This window comes from Rhinolophus hipposideros, assembly GCF_964194185.1.
Source record: "Rhinolophus hipposideros genome assembly, chromosome: 8".
In the NCBI taxonomy this organism is placed as follows: domain Eukaryota; kingdom Metazoa; phylum Chordata; class Mammalia; order Chiroptera; family Rhinolophidae; genus Rhinolophus; species Rhinolophus hipposideros.
Window position 1 is genome coordinate 86,972,111 of NC_138054.1, and position 18,728 is coordinate 86,990,838.

At 47.3% G+C, this 18,728-nt stretch overlaps 1 protein-coding gene and 1 pseudogene across 2 annotated transcripts; one reads left to right on the plus strand and one right to left on the minus strand.

The window, feature by feature from the left end:
- The first annotated feature begins 1,168 nt into the window (after positions 1-1,168).
- Positions 1,169-1,647, plus strand: LOC308500971 (large ribosomal subunit protein uL23-like; annotated as a pseudogene). The gene has a single exon. The product of its transcript is annotated as a large ribosomal subunit protein uL23-like (transcript).
- An 8,487-nt stretch (positions 1,648-10,134) lies between these two features.
- CFAP107 (cilia and flagella associated protein 107) lies at positions 10,135-18,525 on the minus strand (the record flags this gene model as incomplete). Its single annotated transcript, XM_081055824.1, has 4 exons — positions 10,135-10,316; positions 11,556-11,733; positions 13,436-13,549; positions 18,412-18,525. The coding sequence occupies 4 exons, from the start codon at positions 18,523-18,525 to the stop codon at positions 10,135-10,137; spliced, it is 588 nt and encodes a 195-aa protein (XP_080911950.1).
- Between the last annotated feature and the right edge of the window lie 203 nt (positions 18,526-18,728).

An 18,728-nucleotide genomic window follows, 5' to 3' on the forward strand; every position in this document is an offset into this window, starting at 1 on the left:
CTGGACTTGTATGTCTCTTTCCTTCACCAGGTTAGGAATGTTTTCAGTTATTATTTCTTCAAATATAATCTCAATCCCTTACTTCCTCTCTTCTCCTTCTGGTACCCCTATGATGAGAATGTTGTTATGCTTGGTGTTGTCCTAGAGGTCTCTTAAACTATCCTCATTTTTTTGGACTTTTTTTTTTCTTTTTGCTATTCTGATTGGGTGTTTTCTTCTACCTTTTCTTCCAAATCACTGATTCAAACCTCTGCTTCATCTAGTCTGCTGGTGATTCCTTCTAGTGCAGTCTTCATTTCAGTTATTGTATTCTTCACTTCCGACTGGTTCTTTTTTTATGGTTTATATGTTCTTTTCTGTGATTTTTATCTCTTTGTTGAAGTTTTCACTAAGTTTATTGAGCATCCTTATAACCATTGTTTTGAACTCTATCTGGTAGGTTGCTTGCTTCCATTTCGTTTAGTTCTTTTTCTGGAGTTTTCTCCCGTTCTTTCATTTAGGACGCATTCCTTTGTTTCCTCTTTGTGGCTGCCTCTGTGTGTTTGTTTCTATGTATTAGGTAGATCTGCTATGTCTCCCATCTTGGTCAGGTGGCCTTATGTAGTAGGTGCCCTGTGGAGCCCTGGCACAGTCTCCCTGGTCACCTGCTCTGGGTGCTCCAGGAGTCTCCCTCATGTGGGTTGTGTGTACCCTCCTGTTATAGTTGAGCCTTGATTGCTATTGGCATATCAGTGGGTGGGATTGACCCTCAGGCTGATTGACTGTGGGGTTTGGCCACATCCACATCTTACAGGCTGCTGTGCAGAGGGTGGGGGCTTACTTCACTGAGTGGGACTCACCACAGTGGGCTCTCGTGACTGCTGAAACTGTCCTTTTTGTGTGCCACTTATGGGGCTTATTGTGTGGTGCTCTGCTGTAATCTGAAGCCAACCTCTGAGTATGTTGGTTCTGGGGCCTCTTGTGAGGGGCTCTGGTGCAGGCCTATGTCACTCACTGCCTGTGACCGGCCGGGGACTACCTGATAGGAACTACAAAGTGATCCGTGGTTGTTTGCTGCCTATGCTATACCTGGAGGCACATAGGAGAAGCTGCGCTGCAAACTGAGGTCAGCTGTCACAACCAATACCTGGACTGGGGTAGTGCCACAAAAAACCACCTTCCCCTTTTCACGAAGATGGTGCCGAAAGCGAAGAAGGAAGCCCCTGCCCCTCCCAAAGCCGAAACCAAAGCGAAGGCTTTGAAGGCAAAGAAAGCAGTCCTAAAAGGCGTCCACAGCCACAAAAAAAAGAAAATCCGGACGTCACCCACCTTCCAAAGGCCCAAGACACTGCGGCTCCGAGGGCAGCCCCTAAATATCCTCGGAAGAGCGCTCCCAGGAGAAACAAGCGTGACCACTATGCTATCATCAAATTCCCCCTGACTACCGAGTCGGCCATGAAGAAGATAGAAGACAACAACACACTTGTGTTCATTGTGGACATCAAGGCCAACAAGCACCAGATCAAACAGGCTGTGAAGAAGCTCTATGACATTGACGTGGCCACTGTCCGCACCCTGATCAGGCCTGATGGAGAGAAGAAGGCATATGTTCGGCTGGCTCCTGACTACGACGCTTTGGATGTTGCCAACAAAATTGGGATCATCTAAACTGAGTCCAGCTGGCTAATTCTAAATACAAACGTTTTTCACTGTAAAAAAAAAACAAAACAAAAAAAAAACCCACCTTCCAGCTCCCTTAAGTTTCAGCGACTGATAAAGCCTTGTGTGGTACACAAATTGGGTGAGGCAAGGTCTCAGGGAGTCACTAAAGTGGAAAAAGTTGTGGTCACCAGGTTAATGTAGATTCCGGTTTGATGCCAGTACTGAGCCTGGAGCTACTCAGCAAAAGTCTCAGCACACTGAGGCCAGTCACCTCCCTCCTGCAGCTCTCGGACTCCAACAGTTTTCCAAGAAGCAGAGCAATGTAGGCGGAGCTGACTGCTTGCGAGAACATGCCTCTGGCATTGGGGGAGTTGGTTAGGGCAGGCTCCCAGCAGAGCTCACCAGGCCAATCAGATTCAGATATGGCCATTTGGGGGAGGGCTCAGCACAGGAAAGATGGCGTCCGCCTGCCAGCTGCATAGGAAAAGAACCCCACACAGGGAAATGGAAACTTCTCTTTCCTCGAAGACACACAACTCAGTCTGCCCTCTGTGTGCTTCTGACACTTCCTGAGTCACCATCTCTCCACTGGAGCCCAAGGTAAGTGCCTGCGAGCGAGTGAGTCTGTGCACGAGTCCTTTGTGAGGACGTCTGGGTTTCCCGCTGCCTTCTGTCTTACCTGGATGGTCGGAATCTCCATGGTTTTTCACAGCCAGATGTTGTGGGGGCTCCTCTTCCTGGCTGGTGAGACTGGTGTGGGGGCCTGGAGGGACGGAGTCCCAGAGAGCAGTTTCCAGGCTCTTGGCCTCACGTGGAAAGGTGCTGGCTCGGGTGGTAGATGGCCGTCAACTGTGATCAGATGGCCATCAGCTGTAACCAGTCAGCCATTAGCAAACTGTCATGGCTATGCTAGCAAGCGCAGATTGTGGCTAGCAAGTGCAGTTAGCAAGCGGATTGTGGATTGCAGATCATGTGGACCCTACTTCCTGTGTCTCACCCAGCCGCCAGTGAGACTGCGGTGCAGGAAGACCCCTCGTTGGGGTACTGGCGGTTGTATGCTTTTGTGTCTCGACCAACCACCATTGAGAATACAGTGTGTGACTTCCCTATCTATGGCTCCGTTGTTGTTCCTTTTTGGCCTAGCCAAAAGGGACACATATCCTGTGTCCTTGTGTGGGAAGTGAGAGCTGAGTCCCTGCATTACAGGGGCTGGGGTCTCTCACTCGTCAGGGGGAAACTCTGTGGCTGAGATATCCCTCCCTGTTCTCAACCACCACACGGAAGTTTGGGATCTGCCTCTTTCATGTCTCCACCTCTCCTACCAATCTCGGTGTGGCTTCTTCTTTCTACCCTTAGTTATAAAACTTCTGTTTACCAGACTTCAGATAGTTATCCATGTTGGTTGTTCTGTAATTTGGTTGTCATTTTAATGTGTTCATGGACGAAAACAGGCAGTGTTTATGTCCGCCATCTTGGATCTCCCTAGGTAACTCTAATTATTCCTCGATTTTAAAAGAAGTATTTACAGAATTCCTAGGATGTGCCATCTGCTATTCTGGGTGATGGGGAAACATCCAACGGATTACATGGTCCCACTCAGGTTAGCTCGTGTACAGATCTTACATTCTATTGAGGCAGACAAAAACACATGGGCTGAAAAATAAATGAAATGCAGGTAGACCTGTACCTAGTCCACAATAGTGCAAGATGGTAAAACAGCTGTGCAAGGTGAACTACAAAGCAATCCTAATAACCAGTGGGAAAAAGTATGCACATCCTGTGACCTTTACAAACTTTTAAGAACTCTTACTGTGGTTATAAAATAGGTAGGGAAATGAAAAAAAAAACAGTAAAACTATTATTTATTTAGTACACTGTCACTTAAAACCTTGAGAATTAAAATGTTTTACTTCCTTGTAAAAACTTACCGAGAGCAGTTTGAAGAGAGATTGCCTGTTCGTGGCATACCTGAGCACAGAGAGAGAGCATCTTTTCTCTGCTTTGGTGACTAGTGAGACTCCGTTCTAAGTTTGGATCAGCTTCCCACGTTTGGTCCTGTGTGTTTCCAATGTCATCAAATTTGCCTGAACATTCTGTTAATGTCATTGTTTGCTCTGATGTCACATCCTCTGGGACATCGCCATCCTTTTCTTCACCCACTTTTCTCTTTTATGCTTCTCTGGGAGATGGGGAAGGGGAGCCAGGAGAGATGGTGGCCTTGGGTGGGTCCAAGGTCACACTGGAGGAAAATGGAGGGACCAGAGTCTGAATTTATGCTTTTTATCCAAATGAGACTCCTCCCACCCTCTGGTCCCCCCCGCCCCCCGGACTGGCACCATGGACAAGTTTCTTTCTGCCTCTTTCAAAGTATTTTGGTTGGGTATTGTTATGTCCGATTGAATTAATAAATAAGTCTTTAATATATTCCTACTTTAATTAGTATGGTAAATGCTGATAGATACGACCCACATAAACAAAAGCTTTTTGGGATCTTTGATAAATTTTAAGACTACGAGTGTAATGGACTCCTGAGAACTGCTGATCTAGGAAGCAAGTTTACCAAAAATAAAAGCAGTGGTTTTTCCCCAGTGGGGAAAAGTTGGGTGACAGTTCTTTCCTCCTTGTATTGTTATTTAATCCTGTACGAGCCATCCCGACACACCTGGTGTGATCCGACTGGTAAGGGTGAGACACAGTGTCACGTGCATTCTCCCTGCACTGTCCTCAGTTGGTTGTTTTGGTTTAGCTGGTTAACTCAATCATAAGCTCAAATAGTTAGTTTTGTCTCTTTCATGTAAAATGTTGTCTTTTTAAATTTCTCTTTCCAGTCTTCTTTTTGTCATAATTTCCCAGAATAATTTTTGGTATGAGTCCTGAGGTCAACAGCATGCAGTCCTCTGCAAATAGACCGAGAAATATGGGATGTTGGTAAACCTGGAGTGTTTCTTGTAGGACAGGGCAAACAGGCAATGGACTGAGGTCTGGAGTGGAAAGGTGGCTCCCCTGGGGTCTCTCCACGGCAGGACCCAAGAGACTCGTTCCATCTCCTGACTCTCTCCCAGGCCTGCACACCCAGCTGGCAGTGTCTAAACTGGTTGTCTACACGGTCAGGTCATTATTAGGGGTTATGCTTGGAAGATACACTGACACCTGGATCACCTCCAAAATATCAAATTAACAAATGTCACAGAGGTCTTGAAAACTAAAGGATATCCCCTGAACTTCTGAATAGAAAACACACATCTCGTGTCTGTATAACAAGAATTTCTTCCCCAGTACCCCTAGTTCTGATTGTGCAGTTACTGAGGGGACCCCAGAACTCCTCCTGCCTGTTCACTGGACACAATTCTTCAGACAGTGGGGTGGGCTGGGGTGCTGCAAGGCTGTCTTCAGGACCATCTCAGCCCCCAAATCTCCAGCCCCCATTCCTGTTAGAGTCACTGAACATGGGGGTCATAATTTTGATGCCGCAACTCTTTCCAGAATTACCCTCCCACCCTCGCACCAGGTCTCTGCTGATGAGAGAGGCGTTCCTGTGGGAAGGAGGTGACTGAGTCCTGGTCCCAAGATGTTGGTTGATAACTGACTTAGGCACAAGCCCAACATCCTCTCCTGCAGAGACGTCCACGCTGGTCTGATGGGTAGCTTTGGCAATGAGCTTAGGCCCGACGCCAACAGCTCTGTAGTTCCAGCTCCATTTCCACAACCCAGGGAGCAGGCATAATTATAGACTGGATTCAATTAGACCTTCCTCTCTCAGAGTGATACTCTTGGTCTTCTCAGATTTTGCTCTTCCAAGGCCTTTTCCAAACCCAAAGGGCCCCATCCTTGTTTGCCTACCTTCCTCCAGGTCTCACACTCGTGCTGTCCAGACCAGCTTGCATCTCCAGCCACCAGATGGCACTGTGGGCCCAGAATTGGTAGCTGTGGCAGGTCCGTGAAGGGAGGTGAGAGGGACCTCATGGCCTCGAACTAGGAGGAGCTCACTGGGAGAAGAGACTGGGGAGATGGGATATGACCAGCTGGTGGGGGCTTGCTAGGGGATCATTGGCAGTTAGTAAGTGGGGTTGTGACGTGACCTGATGTGTGTCTTTCAGCTCTCCTAGTTGCTGTTGGATCTTGTTCCTTGGGAGAATTGATGAGGAAGCCGGGAGGCCAGCTGGGAGACCCATTGCTGCTCTCAGTGGGGATCCCGGCTTGTCCTTGAGTGGCCAAAGGGATAGTTTTGGGGATGTCCTGGAGGCAGAATCAGCAGAACTTGCTCTTAGAGCAAATATGAGGTCTGAGAGGCCGAGGGACCTCCTAGAACCTGGTCACGACTTCCTGAGATTAGGAGGAATGGGAAAGAGCAAGTATGAAAAAAGAAAAAAGTAAGAAGTCTATTGGGGCCATGTTAGATTTCAGATGATTCCACCGTTGCGTGGGGGAAAAAGTACAGAATAGCATGTACAATATAGTTTTATTCATATAAAATCATATCCATATACTCATTAAATAGCTATTTGCAAATGCCTCTGTGGACTTTATATTTTATACCTGGTGGTACAGGGTGTGGGGACAAGGGACATTCCAGCCCCAGTTTCAAAGTCAGGTCCCCTGACCAAGGTTGGTCTTGGGTCTGCAGAGAAGGAGTGCATTTGCTCTCCTGATTTCATCAGGGTCATTCCGGGTCAGGCCCGAGTACCCTGCTGGCCTGTTCACCCATATCAGAGGCTACAATGTGGCATCTCAAAAGCCAAATATGTCCCACAGACATGTTTGAGGACAATGTTTTAAAAAGTAATATTTGTGGCCAGAGTTTAAAAATCAGATTTTATATCACAGTTTACTCTCTAACGTCCCTTGGGGAGAAAAAAATATAAAAGAAGATCTAGCTACACCGCTGTAGGAACCCCTCGGTGCCACTTGGCATGAATTGACAGGCAGCTGCCCCTGCAGTGGGGTCCTGTGCTCTGCAGGTCTCCCTGTCGTGCCTGCACCCTTTCACTCATCCCCTGCCTGGCTCTGGACGTTGTGGGGTTGATCTCATGGAGAAAGATGCTCATGAAATTTGACCCTAGGCTGTGGTTTTGTACCAGAAAGAGGAGACAGTTCTTCCTGGTTGGGGGACTCCTGCAGTGGGCAAAGGGTGGAAAGACCTCCCAGGGTGAGAATTGGGGACCTGGGTTCCCAGAAATCTCATGCAACCAAGCTCCTCTTGCACCAGGGGCTGTTGGAGTCCTAATTTAGGAAATACAACTGAGCATGAAAGCCGGGTTCAGGGGTAATTGGGGTACCTACAGTTTCATCCCATCCTCTCCGGGGACCTCAGAGACATCCCATTTCCCAGATGAAGAAACTGAGGCCCAGGAGCATGAAGTGACGTGCCCAGCAAGTTAATGTCTAGCCAGAATTGGGACCTTGAAATGAGCCTTGGTACACCCACGTTCACCACCAGCCAACAGATGTTTTCCAAGAGCAAAGAGAAAATCTGGTTTTGAATTATTTTCACATCCGCTCCCCAGAGTTAATACCAATCACAAAGAAACCCTGAACCTGAAACCATAGCCCCCTGTAACTTGTTGTCAAGTTGGCCACCAGGGAGCGGGCTTGTCCCATCCAATGGGCGGAGCTCCCTGGGTGCTGCCCAGACTCGGTTCCTAATATGCTGAGTTCCAGTCAAAGCTTCACAACTCCGCAGCCGGAACACCTGCCACATGAGTGGATTCCGCCTCAGGTCTGAGTTGTCCTCTGTGGCCTTGACTGTTACCTTGCGTATACCTATCATCTTCGTATGTCGAGCAACAGCCACCACCGTTTATGGAGAATTTATTCTGCACCAAGCTCTGGGCTCAGTATTTGTATCTGAATAAGAGGTCATCATTAACAAAGGAAAAGCGATTCAGAGAGGGGCAGTAACTCCTTCAAGGTCACACAGCCTGCAAGCCGTAGAACCGGAACTCTAAGGCACGTCTGTTTGTCACTACACTGTCCCAGCAGCTGGCAATGCACTGTTCATTTCAATGTTGTGTAATAATACTCTAAGGTCATAGGCTTGTGCTACTGCTGGAGGAAGGCTTAGAGAACATCAGGTCCAGATGTTTACTCCATTGTTTTCACTGCAGGATCTGTGATTCCAAAGAGATTGCTCAAATAAAACAGGAGTAGAGTCGTTTCACTCCTGTGGAACTACTGGAGTGGTTCCCAAAGTGGGGTCCCTGTGCCAGCAGCACCAGCAACACCTGGAAGCTTGTTAGCAATGCAACTCCTTGGCCCCACCCTGCCTGTGATCCAGAAACTCCGAGGGTGGGCCCAACATCCATGTGTAAACAAGGCCAGCCCCGTCCGCCCACCCTCGGGGGTGCTGATGCTCGAGTCTGAGAATTGAGATGAAGCCAGGATGCAGGAAAAAGACCCTCACTGGTTCCGTTTCTCGCTCCTTCCCACTCGTTTGGGAAGGTAGGGAAATCCTTCCCCCTGGTCCAAACGGACTCACTGTGACTGGTTGTGTAGCCCACTTTGTTGATCTGGTTGCAACGTTTTAGTCTGATCTGGCTCTAATACTTCCGGCTCTAATACTGGCTCTAATACCGTAGTGTGAACAATCATTTTTTAAACTATGTATATGTGGAAGTCCAAGGAGCACTGACCTACTGCAGGCAGCCATAGGCCGTAGGCTCCATTCAGTCACCGCCAACCCCTGCCATGCCCACCCCCAAACCTTCTCAACTGTCTGGAAAGGACGAGACACACTAGTGCTCACGTGATGGAACACGTGTTGGGTGCAGGGAATGCCTGCCTCGCATCCAGCTCCAGCTGGATAATGTCCCCCCTTCTCCCAATGTTCTCCTCCCCGGAACCTGTGGATATGTTAGTTTATATTCGAAAGGAATGTTGCAGATGTGATTAGGGATTTTCAGATGGGGGATTATGCAGTGGGCCCAATGTAATCACAGGGATCTTTATGAGAGAGAGAGGCAGACAGGAAAAAGAATGCTGGTTCTTCTTCTAGGAAAGTCTACCTTGGGGCAGGATCTTGGGGAATGTGAGTGGAAAAAAAGGGGAGTGGGGTGTGGCTCTGTAATAAATCTAAATAAAAGTAACCTCACACGGTGACTAATCATAAATTCCTAAATGGGCAAGTCATGGTGAGTAGTCACGACCCAGGCATATGAAACATTTATCTTTGTCTTATGCAAACCCTGTCCATTGTTTTGTGCATGTTGGTTAACACACCTTTGAAATGCCTCTTTTTCAGACCCTTCAGAAGCACAACCACCCTCAAGAGAGCACATAATCTTGTTAACTATCCTGTAGTCCTATCATAGAGATTTCCCTGCCTCGCTTTCTCCCACCTTCATCTTATCTTCCTTACATTTCCTCCTTAATTCCAAATGTATAAAAGAAAATGCAAACCAGAGGTATCCTCTGGCACCAAAAAAAACTCTTATAAAAATTTTCTACAGTTTTGGACATTCTTATGTTGACAGGAAGCAGGTAGACAGGCTCAAACTGGAGAACAAGAGTGGGATGCAATGAGCTGAACAGAGTGTGGGTCCAGTGAGGAGCCCCAAAGAGACAGCGGTTCATTCATTCATTCAGCCAATGATTAGTAAGCACCAACTATATACCAAGCACTGTGCCTGTAGTAGTGAACGCAGACAATTGAGGTGGAGGCATAAGGCAGAGAAAGGCCATTTACAGAAAGACTGGGCTCTGCATAACAAATCCTGACAGTCAGAGATGGCAGATTAGGGACGTGCTGCTGTCAGCCCGAGGCTGGCCTCCACATAAGGTGGTAGAACGTGCCTCAGGGGACTCCATCCTCGGTGAGGACAGCACCTGAGTTCTTCTGTCAGGGGGTCCACCCTCACTCCAAAACACTCACTGAAAAATCCCCCTTCCCCAAATTCCCAAAAAGATTCTTGAGCTCTGAAGTGGACGGGAGACACTGTGTGTCCTCCTCCCTTCCTTTGAGCCCTCTGGCTCAGTGCACAGCTGCCGAGGCAATGACAGACATGCTAACCTCGCGCCCAGCACACCCTCCTCGGTGCTGAGCACCCCAGAGCCACATTTGACTATTCCATGGAGTTTTCAAGATGTGTCTTGTAGCTATATTTATTTCTCCCATTGGATCAGACACTCCTGGAGGGTATGTACCAAGTTATGAGAACTTGAAGGAGTCATGTTACCTCTAGGCCTCAGTTTCCCTCCTGTGAAATGAGGGAGTGGAACTGAAAGGTCCTTCCAGTTTCTCTGACATTCTAAGTCTGTCTTCTGCACATACATGACACTCAACTGTGTAAAAGAGCTTTAATTGTGAGATGGAAAAGAAAGAAACCTGTGACTTCAAAAGAGGGGCGGGCGCCGTAAAACACAGACCATGATTCTCAGGGCCCCTCAGATGGGCTGCATGTAAAACTCTGGTTATTTGCAGCCACCTACTGTCTGGCGGGTCCAATAGCACAGTGATCTCCAATTGGTCTGCCTGTGCTGCTGGTGGAGTGGCCGTTCTCAGAAGCGGGGGCCTGGGTGCAGGCGAGGGGGCGGGACCGGGATGGCATGCTCCCGCAGGGACATAGCACACAGTGGTGGTCTGGGGTAGGACGATGTGTAAATGCTCGCCCTCAGGCCACCCTTTGGTGCGAGCCATCTCTGCTTCAGCTGCTCATAGAGCCCATAGTTTGTAGGGGGAGCTGCAAGGGAAAGCAGGAACTGGGTGAACAGGGCTCAGAGGGCGTAGCCTGCCCCAACAGACCAGGAGTGAGTGGTGGGGACCCTGGAGGTTTCCCCAGGCTGTGTATCGGGGACGTCAGCTGCCAGTGCACTGGAAGGAAGGGAGGCTTGTAAAAGAGTATGGGCTCTGCCAGCCCCTGAGAGTCTCAGGGTGGGGTTTGTGCCCCATGCACCCAGGAGGGACTAGACACTGCTAGAGAGGCCTCAGAAAATTCATCCCCCTGACCTGGTTGAGGGTGGCCTCGCAGGCTCTTAGGTAACTGTCCCCCACCCCCAGTAGAGAAAAAGGCAGTATGGGACTATGAGATGGATCTCCAGGAGAAACCCTTACAAAACTAAAGCAGAATGACAAGCAGCTCACTCTGACCGGTGTCCCTTTTCCTTGAAGGGTAGGACACCAGAGAGATGCATGCAAAAGATGGAGGTAGCTTGAAATGTAAATCAGCTCAGGCACTCTCCTAAGTCTTACCTTCCAAGTCTCCCCACTGCTGGAAGGGAAAGACAAGCCGACTCTGTACTGTGGTCTGTGAGCCCAGGGGGCTTCCTCTCCTCCTGTGGTGGAGGCTTTTTCACCGCTATTCCCACCCTGGCATGCTCTTCCCCTAACCCTGCAAGGCTCCCTCCTTCTCAACTCAGCTATCTCCTCAAGAAAGCCCGTCCCGACTCCACCCAGACCCGCCTCACTTTCTATCCATTACCCATTTTATATATAACACCCCCCCCCAAATTATCTTATTTACTAGATCTAAGTTATCTTATTCATTCATGGTTTCTCATCCAGCTCCCCCCTGGAATGCCAACTCCCGAGGGCAGAAATTCCTCCGTTTGTCACTGCTGTGTCTCCCGATGTTACAACGGGGCATCGCTCCTAGGACATAGTTACTATTTACAGAATGAACGATTGACACGAGTGTGCAGTGACGTTGCTTCTGCCTCTCGCGCTCCAGGTAAACAGGCTGCCTCGGTGCACAGCTGAGGGCTTCATCACACAGCCAGCCACACGCCAGCGTCAAGGGGAGAGGGCAGGGGGCAGCCCTGGGAAGCAAGTAGGCCTCTCCCCCAGCACCTCACTCTAACACTCTCCTGGAGCCAGGGGCCCCCGTGCGGGTCCTCCCGCGTGAGCCGGGCACAACTCAGCCCTGTGCAGGTGTGGACCCCTACACCCCAGTACAGGAGGAAACCCTGAATTATCAAAATACCCAGAAGGGGGAAGTCGGCTTTCTCTGGGAGCCACAGCAACTTGTGTCCACTCCAGGAGCGGCATGGGGGCAGGCCCGGGTTATAATTATGCCGGTTGTAATGGTCGTCATACGTGCTGATCAGGTGGCAGTGCGAGGGCTCCTGGTGGTGGGTGATCAGGTGTTTGTACGGGAGTCCCTGAAAGGACAGACACAGTGGGCACGTCACTGACCCGGCATCACCTGGCCGTGGACGGAGGCAGAAGCTGTCTGCCACGGGGGCGGCTGGTTAGCTCCGTCGGTTAGAGCGCGGTGCTCTTAACAACAGGGTTGCCTGTTCGATCCCCACATGGGCCACTGTGAGCTGCGCCCTCCACAACTCGATTGAAACAACCATTTGACTTGGAGCTGATGGTCCTGGAAAAACACACTTAAAAAAAAAAGAAGCTGCCCACCATGGAGGTCTGTGGTCTCGATGGAGAGGGGCCACCTTGGGCTGTGGCAAGTGTGGCTGCGTGGGCTCTCAGGGCCACCAATCAGGGAAACACACGTGTCTGTCCCACCCAACGCAACTCACCTTCACACACGTCTCAGCTTAGCTGCAGTCAGTTCTCTGATGAGTGGCCCCCAGCCTACGCCAGGTCAATTCATCTCTAGAAGGAGCTACTGGGACTCATTAACATGAAAGTCAGGACACCCAGCTGAATAAGAAGAGCCAGTGCCATTTCGTTGCGTGCCCCGTGATCTGAAATTACACCCTTTCATTTGTCTCGAGTCTCATCCATCCAAGTGCCTATTTCCACGGCCAGTGAAAGACACTGAATACCAAGCCTGACGGTGCACCTTGTATTTCAATCAGTTACTATGGGAAGAGTCAGAGAACGTTCCGTAAATTGCCTTCTCCTGCAAAGGATTTATGGCAACCTCAGCTGGAAACTCGGGGAGTGATTTCTTTGGTGGGGAGTTATTTACAGGGAGAAGAAAGCCGTGTTCTCCTTATTGTGGGACATTTGCCTGAATCAGTTCTTTTCCTAAGAAAATCTTCTTGGCCTTGGATGGGGATCCTGGGGACCTGGGCTGATTTACGGGGGAGGGTAATGGTGATTTCCATGCCCGTCCTCTTGTCTGGAGCAGACAGGGAGGTCTGTGTCTGCTACGGTCTGGAAATGCTGGCTGCACCCAATATTTCAAGTGATGGTTCCATAAATAAGTCAGACCACAATGCCAGAGGGAGACTGGGGATGGGCGCAGACCTTAAGCAGGGGTTCCCAAGATCTCTATCACCAGGTGCCTGGAGTCTTTCCAATGCCAGGGAAAGCAGTAGTATTCCACGGTGTGACTGTCTAGCAGTCTTAGCCATTACCCACTGGTGGACACATTTGGTCTCTTTCCATTTGGCCTGGTCAACGAAATGCACAGGCACCCGGTGAGAGGAAGACTGCTGAGTGGCCCTTGACTTTATTCAAAAGAACAGGACGCTGGGCATAGATGACACAAAACGTTGTCATCCAAACATCACCGCTGCTTGCTTTTGGAGCACTTTACGTTATTCCTCTCCACAGTCACTTTAATTCAATATTAACCATGTTTGTGTGTTTCCTATATCCTTTGCCTGAGTTCTGTTGGAGGAGTTTGGAGGAATGGGGGAAATGATTCAGGAAGGAAAGTGCTAGGATGGGCAGGGCAGGCGGAGGGGACGGGTGCTGCCAGCTTGAGATTAGACAGCACTCTGCTCATCAGGTCAATGAGGTGAACGCCACCGCAGCCCTGGGGCTGGGGAGGGTATCCATGAGACCACTCCTGTGTTCCCAACAGGGAACAGGGCCTGGAAGAAGCTGGCTGCTGGAGTCCCCTGGGCCTGGCGAGGGGCCAGCCTGAGTGTGGGGCCACCACTCTCTCACCTCAATTCTCCTCTTGGCATACCACCTGGAGATCTGGTCCGGTCTGTGGCAAGGGAAGGGGACGTACTCATTCCTGTAAATGCTCTGCGGTGTTTTCTCAGTGGCTTTGGTGAACTGGAAAAGATCAAATATTCAAGACAACTTCTGAGATGGCCCTTCTCAGACTTCGGCTGTGACCCCTCACCTCCTGGGCTATTGGGAGCTGGGCATTGAAGGAGAAAATACAGAACCCTGGGCGTCCTGCCTAACACAGGCTCCATTTTGTCCCCTCCCTTCCAGTACTTGGCACCCCACAGTCCAAGATCCCTGGGGAAATCTGTTATTGGTGTCATGAGATCACTTCTCATGGTGCGAACCTGTTTCCTTTCTCATCTTCTCTCTCCCTTCTCCTCCCTCCTTCTTTGCCCCTCCCTTTATTTTCTTTCTTTGTTCCTCACTCTTCCCAGCTCACTCTTTTTTCCCCATTCTGTTATGTTTTCTGATTGACATTTTAAAAATTCATTGTGCTAAAATATATATAACAAAATTTACCATGGTAACCATTTTTAGCATACAATTCAATGGCATTAAGTACATTCACATTTTTGTGCCACCATCACCACCATCCATTTACAGAACGTTTTTAACATTTCAAACCAAAACTCTGTCCCCCTTCACCAAGTCCCCATTGTCTCCCCTAGCCCCTCGCAGCCACCATTCTCCTTTCCGTCCTCACGGCTCTAGGTGCCTCATGTAACTGGAATTATACAGTATTTGTGTTTTTGTGGTTGGCTTATTTCACTTAGCATAATGCCCTCAAGATTCATCCAAGTTGTAGCATGTGTCAGAATTTTTTTCCTTTCAAAGGCTGAATTTAATTTCATTGAGTCTACTTGCCACATTTTGCTTATCTATTCAGCTGTCATTGAATTACTTCTACCTTTTGGCGACTGTGAATAATGCTGTTATAAACATGATGTACAAATATCTCTCTTCAAGGTTCTGCTTTCAGTTATTTGGGCAAATACCCAGAAGTGGTATTGCTGGGTCATATGGTAATTCAGCGGCTGTACTGTTTTACATTCCCACCAACAATGCACAAGGGTTCCAATTTCCCCACGTCCTTACCAACACTTGTTATTTTCTGTATTTGGTTTTAATAATAGCCATTCTAATGGGTGTGAAGTGGTATTTTACTATGGTTTTGATTTCCTTTTCCCTACTGATAAATGATGTTGAGCATCTTTTCATATGTTTACTGGCCATTTGTCTATCTTCTTTGAAGAAATGTCTGTTCAAGTTTTTTACCAATTTTTAATCAAGTTGTTTGTTTTTTGTTGTTGTTGAGTTGTAGGACTTCTTTATATACTCTGGATATTATTCCTTTATCACATATAAGATTTGCAAATATTTTCTCCCATTGCATGAGTTGCCTTTTCATTCTGTTGATTGTGTTCTTTGATATATAAAAGTTTTGAATTTTGATGAAGTCCAATTTATCTATTTTTTCAGCCATTATTTCTTCAGATAACTGGTCTGCCCCTTTCACTCTCTCTTTTCTCCCATGTTGTGTCTATTGGTTGGCTTGATGGTGTCCCATAAGTCCTTAGACTGTATTTCCTTTTCTTCATTCTTTTTTTCTTTTTTGCTCTTCAGACTCAATAATTTCAAATAATCTGTCTTCAAGTTTTCTGATTCTTTTTCTTGCCTGTTCAAGTCCTGCGTTGAATGCCTCTAATGAATTTTTTAAATTTATTTATTGTGTTTTTCAGCTCCGTAATTCCCATTTGGTTCCTTTTTTACCATCTTTTTATTGATATTCTCATTTTGTTCGTATATCATTTTCCTAATTTCCTTACAGTTGATCCTTGAACAACACAAGTTTGAACTAGTATGGGTCTATTAACATGCAGATTTTTAAAATAAGTACTATAAATGTATTTTCTCTTCCTTATGTTTTTCTTAATAACATTTTCTTTTCTCTAAATTACTTTATTATAATATAATACATATATAATTTTATATAGTATATGTTAATTGACAATTTATGTTATCAGTAAGGCTTCCAGTCAACAGTTGGCTATTAACAGTTAAGTTTTGGGGGAGTCAAAAGTTATACATGAATTTTTGACTGCCTGGGGTGGGGAAGGTCAGCGCTCCTCGCTCTGCATTGTTCAAGAGTCAATTGTAGGTCTTTGTCCATGTTTTCTTTTAACTCTTTAAGTATATTTAAGAAAGTTGTTTTAAAGTTTTTGTCATTTCCTTTTTTTTTTTTTTTTTTTTTTTTTTTTTTGTTGAGAGCCCACTGGCCCATGTGGGAATCAAACCGGCAGCCTTCGGAGTTAGGAGCACAGAGCTCCAACCGGCCGGCCCCTGTCATTTCCTTCTGATGCCTGTGTTTCTTTAGTGATGGTTTCTGAAACTTTATTTTTTTTTCTTTTGAGTGGGCCGTGTGTCTTGTGCCTTTGTATACCTTATGATATTTTGTTAAACATCGGGCATTTGAAAAAACAGCCACAACTCTTAGTCTTTCCTAGCTGGTTCACTAACTAGCAGAGCAGCTTCTGAGCCTTGAAATCAGTCGGGTATGAAGGTTTAAGTTCGTCTCGGGACTCTTCTGAGCATGCCTCTTACCTGGGTGTGTGTTTGTGTGTTTGTGTTTCCCCTGTATACATGGCTTCTTTAAAATAGCTTCATTTCCCAAAGAGTCTCTTCCCTGCTTCTTCTCAGAGCCTTAGATGTTCTGTTGTATTTCTCTCCCTGGAATCTCTTGCCCCAGACATTTACAGGGCGGCAGTCCCCTGGCAGCTTTCACTAGCTGTGATTACCACTGCTTCTCACAGCTTTGCCTCGCCTGATATATGAACTAAGCCACTTTACCCTGTCTGAGTTCTGAGTTAGGCAAAACAGAGACCGATTCCCTCAGGCAGCCCCCAGGCGGGTTAGAATGTGCTCTACTCCCTCTGGGTTCAAGGGAGGGAACTGGGAGCTTGGCCACCATGCTATGATGGGAAGGGAATGGGAAAGGGGCAAGTAAAAAGACTATGGAATTTCCTACCATTTTGACGGTGGCTTTTTCCAATCTGGGCATCTGATTGGTTGCTATAGACCTTTGACTGTTTTTCCAAGTTCCTATATAGTTATTTTAGCTGGGCTATAGCAGTTTCAGTGTTTCCATGAGAGAACAAGGACCTAGAGTTTCTTAATCTGCCACCTTTCTTACATCACTCCGACTCCGCTCTCTGTCTGCAATTTTCTGTAAGGGCAGAAGCAGCCCATAGTATCCCTGGGTCTTGCCATGCGCATAGTCGCCTGAAGGGATTGCTCAGACAGTCCTTGCCCTTGGACCTTCCCTGACACACACAAAGGCCAAGTGCAATCAGATCTAACAATGGCTGCAAGCCATGTCTGGCCAGGGGCGTGGTGAATGCAAATGTTCTCCATGAAAACAGCCTTTTCCAGTTCTCAGAAATCACAGGCAACCTTCCCCATACTTACACCAAAGCTGCCAATTCGATCTCACCCTCTTTTCCTTACCCATTTCCCAAGAAGACATGCGACTATCTAGGTGTCTCTGCAAAAATGGAAGTGGCTCAGTCTTGATTGCCACAAAGGAAGGTGTTCAATTTTAAGTAGGCCAATTCAGGCAAAGTATTTTGTACTTGCTTTTTTGTTTTTAATTTACTGGGGTGACAATTGTTAGTAAAATTACATAGATGTCAGGTGTACAATTCTGTATTACATCATCTATAAATCCCATTGTGTGTTCACCACCCAGAGTCAGTTCTGCTTCCATCACCATATATTTGATCCCCCTTACCCTCAACACCCATCTCCCCACCCCCTTACCCTCTGGTAATCACTAAACTATTATCTGAGTCTATGAGTTTTTGTTTCTCATTTGTTTGTCTTGTTTTTTTGTTGTTTTTGGTTTATATACCACATATCAGTGAAATCATAGGGTTCTCTGCTTTTTCTGTCTGACTTACTTTGCTTAGCATCATACTCTCAAGATCCATCCATGTTGTCACAAATGTTCCTATATCATCTTTTCTTCCCGCCGAATCGTATTCCATTGTGTATATGTACCACAACTTCTTTATCCATTCATCTATTGAAGGACATTTTGGTTGTTTCCATGTCTTGGCCACCGTAAACAAAGCTGCGATGAACATTGGAGCACACGTGTCTTTACGTGTAAATGTCTTCAGATTTTTTGGGTAGATACCCAGGAGAGCGATTGCTGGGTCATATGGTAATTCTATTCGTAATTTCTTGAGGAACCTCCACACTGCCTTCCATAATGGCTGCACCAGCCTGCATTCCCACCAATAGTGTATGAGGGTTCCTTTTTCTCCACAGCCTCTCCAACACTTGTTACTATTTGTCTTGTTGATGATAGCCATTCTGACTGGGGTGAGGTGATATAACATTGTGGTTTTTATTTGCATTTCTCTGATGATTAGTGATGTTGTGCATTTTTTCATATGTCTATTTGCCATTTGTATCGTAGTGGCTTTTAAAGGACATGGGGACACCCATTTGTTCTGTTTGAAGGTAAAACCTGAAATGCACAGGTAATGCCAGTGTGGAACAGATGTCAGAACGGCAGCTCATCCCTAGACATCAACCAGGGACTCTCAAGCCTACCTCGGCAGGTGCACCTTTTGGGAAAGACCAGGCCAGGGAAAGCAGTCATTCTTCAAATCCAGGTGCAGAGGAGTTAGGGACAGGGGACATCTCCTGTCTAGAAACACTCACCTGAAAATAGTACTGTGAGCCACAACTACGAGTATATTGCCACGTGCGCTGTGATGTGTCCAAGATGCAGTGGGGTCCTTGATGACTCCCCTAGTTAGCGCACAGGGACCCTAATGCCACATTCTTAAGATGCGCCCATCTATGGCTCTTGGTTTGAAAATTTTAATGACCTTCTTCTTACCTTTCCCTACCAGTCCTCCCCCTGAGGGCTTTGTCCACCTTTCCTCTTTCCTTACCTGCCTCCTCTCTTCCACCCAGTTTCCAGTGAGCACTCTGGTTGAATACTTGGCCTCAATCTTCCAGCTTGGAGTGTAGAATGACTGTGGACTTACTGCAGTCAGAAACTGCATGGTAAGGCTTTGTGTTTCTTGGAATGGCCCGGTTTAAGGTTTCCAAGGTGGGGAGATGTTACGCAGTTGCTGAGTTTGGGGTGCCCTTTTCTCTTCCCAGCCACCCTTCTGAGTGGGGAGTAGATGACACTGCCAACTTCACAGAATACAAGGGCCTTAAGAGTCCACCTCCAGCTTCCAGGGAGAGGTGATATGAGCTTGGA